Here is a 7,227-nt window from a genome sequence, read left to right as displayed (position 1 = left end):
ACATTCGTTACTTGGCGCATAAAAATTTTGTTTCACCACTTTAACTTAATTAAGCCTTTCTATAAAGTCATTACGCTTGCCGAACTTGTTTTAATGTATAGCTTTCGTCACGAGATACGTAGGAGTTCAGTTCAGTTTTCCAGGTTAGATCTTTATAAAAAGGGCGACTCGTCGAATTTTAATTGGCCCTCATAGTGAAACGTCACTTCTACGTCACGAGTGACGCACCTGATACATCTAAACAAGAAGGCCAATGTTACTTTATAGAAAGGCCTATTCTCCATAAACCCCCCAAAGAATCGAGCCTGGACTCAAAGGTCAGAGGTAATGGAGATGAGCGGCTTACAAATAAAGGGGATGAAAGAGTGTATAGGATCACTGATACGTATTTGAGTAAAAAAGGCGGACATATTCTAGAAAATATCAAGAATCTGATGCCCACTTCTCCTAATATCATGTATTTTGAAATCGCCCATTTGGTCATTGCCCCCCCCCCCCCCCCTTTGAAACGTTATCCCGTTTCATATATCTATCGGTCTATAAATTGTACGATTCTTTACTTTTACGGGACTACAAATGCATCAAATGGCGGGAGGCGCCTAAATTCAAACTCGGTTGAGGCTCAATTAAACATCAGCTGATACGTCTTGTCTTTCCTTTACGCAAGACTGTAGATGCTCGCTGTAATTTATGCACCGTTCATAGATTTTCTCCGTTATTCCAAGAAAACAGGTAACGCTAGTCTCCCACCCACCGGACGCGTCCAAATTAACTTTCACTCCGAAAACTCGTCTCTCCACTTCAGTAGAATGACCCGTGGGCGTCAGGTAGAAAGCTGTTGCTTTCCAACTTAATAGGACCAGTTTTTCCCCTTCGAAGCTGGGTGGGTCATAAACCGGAGCGATAGGGGTCGAACAGTCAGAACCAAATCCTGTGGATTTCTTGATTTTGCATTCCTTGATTTTTCGGAAATCCAATTATATTAAAAATAAACAATGTTTTCGTCAATTTTGTGGGAATTGTAGATTTTAGTTAGAGGTTTTGTATTTTTCCTTGAACTGTGGACTTTTCCGAAATCTAAACGTATTTTTAAAAATCAGCGGATTTGTTTTTTTTTCGGTGGATGTATTTATTTATTTTCTCTGGGATTTTGAGCAGTTATGGAATTTTAACTGGGATTTTGAGCAGTTATGGAATTTTAACTGGGATTTTGAGCAGTTATGGAATTTTATCTTGGATTTTGAACAGTTATGGATTTTGGAAAATTTCTAGCTCGATTTTGATATTTTTGATTTTTCCCAGGTTTTAAAAATCATGTTGACGTATTTTAAACCAAATCAACGCATTTGTTTATTTTTGAGGGCTCGGAAACTTTATCTTGGGAATGACGGTTACTGTCACGAAATTTGTAGATTTGTGGATTTTCACGGAAAAAAAATCCAGGATATGTTTTACAAACATAAAACTTTGCCGGATTTGTCCGTGGATATTTTATTTTTCCGGGAGTGTTGGGGATTACCCTGAATATCCGGCCCCTCGGCAGAGCACCTACAAAGAAGGGGTGCCTGAGCCAGTTCAGGGGGGGGGGGGGATGGAAAACAGCGGGGAGGGGCATGGTGGGTACGTGAGGATTATTTCCGTTTCTTACGTAGTTCCACATTTTACTTATTCTGAAAAATTGTCTGCGGTGATTCTTGGAGGTTAACGCGGTGTTTTGTTTGACTGGAATGAAAGACTGTTGAAAATGTATTAAGTGCTTCAAATTCTTTTCCGAGCTGGTTCCTGCGGGAGTAACATCTCCTAAAATGGCCGAGAGCAAAATACCCACTTTTCTCGCGTACTTCGCTCTAATTTTGGTGAGTTTATTAATTTACCGTTTCTTGTGGTTTTTTTTTGTTGTAAATTGGAGGTCAATAGATGAGGTTCGGCAAATAAATTTTAGGAATGTAATCTTGATTGAATTTATGCGTATGTTGAAAACGTTATTTCGCTTAATGTTTTAAGGACATTTAAGTTTGTGTCGATAACTTATTTAAAAAAATTCACTATTGACGTCACCAAATAAATAATAAAAAGTCGAAGCACGAAACTACTTTATAAAATTATTTTCTTTTAAATGGTAAATCTTAAAAATAATATTTTGGGTTACACTCTTAACATATTTAACTCTAATACGAATAGAGGTCGGGGATGGTTAACTTTTATTCAATAGATAAAGCTCTCAAAATTATTCGTAAAACGTTTTGATCAAGTAATTTATATTTCTGTATTATCCGATTAATTTTTTGATAAATTTGTAAAATTAATCCTAAAAACGACGTTTTTTTCGATAAAAAGCAAATATTTTACGAATAATACATGTTTTTTAATCATTTTCCGAAATATTAACCGGTAAATTTCTTTGTTTACATTTTTTTCTCGAAAAAATTAATTTAAAAATGGATAATGATTAACCGTCCCCGACCTCTAATTACGAAATTTACTTTATTTCATCTTTCCATGGCGAGGTATGCCAAGTCAATTTCGGAAATTATATTTTGATTACATTTTTTGGCTATGTTGAAAACGTAATTCCGCTAGATTTATTAAAGGGGACAAGGAAATTAAGTTACTTTCGTAATAGAGTTAATAATGTTAAGCGTAGTACCAAAAGAATAGTTCTTCAGATTTACCCCTTTTCCATTATAAATAAAATAATTCTTAAAGGAAGTATATTTTAAATCGTAAAATTATCTGCTGTCTCTTATTTTTAACGTATTTATCGCGAATTACCCCAAGGTTCTGTTAAACTCAGAGTCTTTTTGATTTTATTGGTTAATTAGGTAACGACAACAGTTATTTTATTTTAAATCCCAAAACAACAATAAAATTATTTTGATGTTATCAAGAATTGGTTTACTTATTCTTTGGGAGAATCCCACTCATGCTCTAACCGTAAGCTCCTTAATTCCCCCCCTAATTAAAAATAAATCAGCCCGGTATTTCATTGGTTCCCTAAATCGTACGTCTTCCGACACCATTGTAGCACATGCTGGTTTATATTACATTGATAACAGTTTAAGACCTAATTGCAAGGTAAAGTTAGTATCTTCATAGAAGGAAAAGTTAAAAGCAGAGTTTTCCCGGTGGTCGGTTTGCAACGGTTTCAATATAGAATTTATGAACATACAACCTGAAGTGTAAATTATTTCCAGTTCATCAGTGTTTTGTTGCGTCAATGCAGTGGCCAGTCTTTCCGTCGTGACGTAGAGGATAAAGCGAAAGAACAACTTAGGAGAAAAGTCAAAAGTGGATTTTCCACAACTAGAACACAAGGTAGCGCAACTATCTTGGATAATTAATTGACCTACAAACGGTTTTCCCGACTTCAAAAATAAATGAAAATTACACAGATTTACCCACAATCCCCCATAATAATATCTACGGGAAGCCGCCATTGTCGTGATACAGGATTTACTGTTGGAATTGATTTCCCTTATTCAAAGGGCCACACCGGCGTTTGAAAAATCGGTTCAAAAATCGAGTAAGTTCCTCCGCTTCCGTAGGGATTTCCACCACCCACTACGCAGTTTAACCCAACCACCTAGGATGACTTGGGCTTAGGGTGATGCCTTGGATATTAGGGTGCCAGACAAAACTTCTAAGAAAACAAACGCATCCAATAAATTTCTAAAATATTTGATGCTAATGATTCAAAACAGCAAATGGTTCAAAAAGGCTAAATACATAAATAAGGAAGGCAATATTTGCGGCTATTCTAGGTGGCGTAACGGCACTGGTTGCGCCTTTGATCTAACTACAGACAAATTAAAAAGTATAAAGTACGTCTTAAGTAAACTTATCAAAATATAAGTATCATTATTTATAAAGTAAAATTTTCGAATGACGACGAGGAAAAACTAATAACGTCTGCTTTAGCCGCTACTTATCTAGGTTTCAATGGCGAAATAAAGGGGGCGCAGCGATAGTTGTCGGTCGCGAATACCCTAATGAAAAACAAAATCGTGTGCGAAACATTAGTTTTATTAGTTTCGCACACGATTTGGTTTTTCGTACTTTGTAGAGAAAAATCTTCCTACTACCCCTAAAATCGGTTTACCTAATTTGGGTTCTTGTGTTCGTGCGGTAGCCTACTTTTTAGGCGTTTTGGGTCAAACTTTAAAACACTCTAGCGCTTCTCCAATTCGTACACCCTATATATAGAGTGGAACCATTGGTTTAAAAGTAGTTAGCGGCGATTTGTCAACCCCTTTCATCCGATCCCCTTAAACACTTTTAAAAAATAATTTCCGTAAGTTATATTATGCCCAAATATCTACATCAGGGCCCCCACTCAAATCTTCTATTTTTATAGGAAAAATAAGATTATTTTTCTAAACATATTGGACTTTATAGGACTATTTTTCTAAAAATATTGGACTTTATAGGACTATTTTTCTAAAAATATTGGACTTTATAGGACTATAATTAAAAAATAATAGGATTTTATAGGACTATTTTTACAAAATTATAAGATTTTATAGGACTATATATGCTATTTAATTTACTAACTTTATGCATTTAAAATCAAAATCTATATTTAGAGAAATAAATCTTTGATTTTCACTTAAAAAATAGAAACTATTTAACCATTTTATCACAAAAATATACTATTTACTAACCAAGTTAACAATAACAGAAGTATAGACTCCCCTGTAGCACAAAGAGTCAATTTAGGGTCGGGCTTTAGTAGAAAAGTCGCTTTTGGGTCCCCATGGTCCAAATACCGACTGTAAAAGTCTTAAACGTTTTTGAGATAATTTCACGTAAGCACGTTTTTGGTCGCTTTTAAAGTCGGTATGGTGACCTTTCATTTTGGACCACTTGTCGACTCTAAAAGTCTTAAACATGCGGCTAGGACATTTCGACCAAAAAAAAGGAGGGTCGGCCAACGGTCGACCGACCATGCGGCTCGACCCTGAATTGCTACAGGGGCTAGAATGACTTGGTATAGGACAACCCTGCTAAAAACCTCGTTTCTAATTTCTTCTACTTTTCTAGTGTCAATAACTTGTGGATCCGAAGATATTCTAGTGAACCTGAATTTCACGAGACCTTTCAAGGGCATCGTTCATGCTGGTCCAAAAAATAGTTCCTGCCGTGTCGTGGGAGATGGCGGACGACGCTATCAACTTAAAGTGCCATTGAAGGAATCGGCGTGTGGAACGCATGAAGTGGTTTGTATTTTTCTATCAATTTTGGAAATCACTGCCGAGAGCTTAAAATGTCTACCTTTCACGTTTAATTTTTGTCTTAAAAGAAATTAATAAAAGGCTATTCTGTAAAAATCAAAAATGACGAAAAAGACTCGATCCGCATGTGGAGAAGGGGCGGATATCGAAATATCATACTATCGATTGTGCAAGTTCAATTTTAATTTATGGCAGTATGTTACGCAATATCTGGTATTTTAGTCAAATCATAAACTAAATGCTTAAGTGGACGACAAATATCTGTTTATTTTGGGCACCATCGACCGCGTGTCGAAGCATTTCATTAAAACCATTTATGTCGCCATTACAGACCGCCACGATTTTGAATTAGACCAATACTATCGATAGTTTGACATTTCAATACCAGCCTCTTCTGCACACGCGCATTGTCATTTTTGACGGATCATGTTTTTTAGTCATTTCCGATTTTTAAATAAAAGCCTTCCAGGTTTAAATCTCGAATTTATCCTAAATAACAAAATAGTTGCGTTAAAGAGAAACACAAATTTTCCATACTTAAATACGTACTTGTCGTTAGGGATAAAATGATAGAATCTTCGCTATCGCAATCATGGACAACCACAGACAATTTTAATAATAATACACAGCTAGGCTAATAGCCAAGTCACCACCTTATGCCCAAGTTAGCTAGCGACATTTAATGCCTTTTATTCGGGTGTAAAATTGACTTTAAATTAAACTATTCGCTTGTAACACCTTGCGCCCGTGATCCCAATATTAATTTCGAAGATGGGGACTCTTGACTTTATTTTTAATGGGGAAGAATACCGTAAAAAGCCTCTTTTTGGTTCAAGCTGAACGTTTCTGTTTTAACAATTACATAATTAAATTATATTTTTATTATTAGGCTAAACCTTCCTCTAGTGTTTAAAATAATTTTGATAATTATAATATGAATAGTTAACGAGATATAAGGTCCTAACTAAAGGGTAGTTTGGGCCTTTCCCAACTTGTTTAGCTCTGGGGGTCCTAATTAAAACGTAATAACTTAATTACTTTTAAACTTAAAATTGTCAAAATTATTTTAGTCACTAAACAAGAGGCTCTTCTACACTTAAATATTCATTTTATAAGTGTTCAGCTTGAAATAGCGCGAAAGTAAACTATGGCCACTGTAGATTTTGGTTTAGACATCTACATACATTTCTGAAATTGTTCCTTTTTATTGAAAATGGGAGAGGGGTGGTTTGTACATGACATCTTGTCCTTGAAACGGTTGTACAAATAATTTAAATACCTTATTTTTATAGGAACCTTCTGGCAGTTTCGCCAATACCTTAACAATAAGGTTCCATCCATCGTTGGAACTTGAAGGGGACGAAATTAAAACAATCATTTGCCGTTTTGGGACTGGTTCCCTCAATGTAGGCTAAAATACACGAAGTCACGTGGATTGGAATTGAGTAACCGCCGAGTGTAATTTGAGCTTAAGATCAAAATTATTCGAAATAATATAACTGCGCGGCTACAATTTATTGCGTGTAGGCTTCGTCATTGAATTATAAATACAACTGTATTTCCAAATAAAATTTCGGTCAACGATTACCCGTAATGCAACTTTAATAAAATAGTTCCGATACAATTGTTTCGATGTTCTAATTATCAAGGTGCTAACCACTTTGAATTTATCTGTGCACCGCTTACTCTAAGGCACCAAGGCAACTAGCGACTTTTAATTCTTTTGGTGGTCGTTTATTCCCGGCAGCCAACAGCTTACTACACTGCATTCCCTATTACCGTTGTTAACCTTGAAGTGAACGACTACAGTGATTTCTGGGTAATTACGGAGTGAGTACAGGGTGATTACGGAGTGAGTACAGGGTGATTACGGCGTGAGTACAGGGTGATTACGGCGTGAGTACAGGGTGATTACGGCGTGAGTACAGGGTGATTACGGAGTGAGTACAGGGTGATTACGGCGTGAGTACAGGGTGATTACGGCGTGAGTACAGGG

The 7,227-nt window shown here is 36.1% G+C and overlaps 1 protein-coding gene across 1 annotated transcript; it reads left to right on the top strand.

Moving 5' to 3' along the window:
• The first annotated feature begins 1,660 nt into the window (after positions 1–1,660).
• LOC149943769 (uncharacterized) lies at positions 1,661–6,836 on the top strand. The gene is made up of 4 exons (XM_090175325.1): positions 1,661–1,856; positions 3,195–3,315; positions 5,041–5,216; positions 6,524–6,836. The coding sequence occupies exons 1-4, from the start codon at positions 1,806–1,808 to the stop codon at positions 6,644–6,646; spliced, it is 471 nt and encodes a 156-aa protein (XP_090031451.1). The 5' UTR covers positions 1,661–1,805; the 3' UTR covers positions 6,647–6,836.
• Positions 6,837–7,227: the final 391 nt, after the last annotated feature.

This window comes from Leiobunum rupestre, chromosome 5 (assembly GCF_980474605.1).
Source record: "Leiobunum rupestre chromosome 5, qqLeiRupe1.1.hap1, whole genome shotgun sequence".
NCBI lineage: Eukaryota > Metazoa > Arthropoda > Arachnida > Opiliones > Sclerosomatidae > Leiobunum > Leiobunum rupestre.
This window is presented reverse-complemented; position numbering and strand designations above follow the sequence as displayed.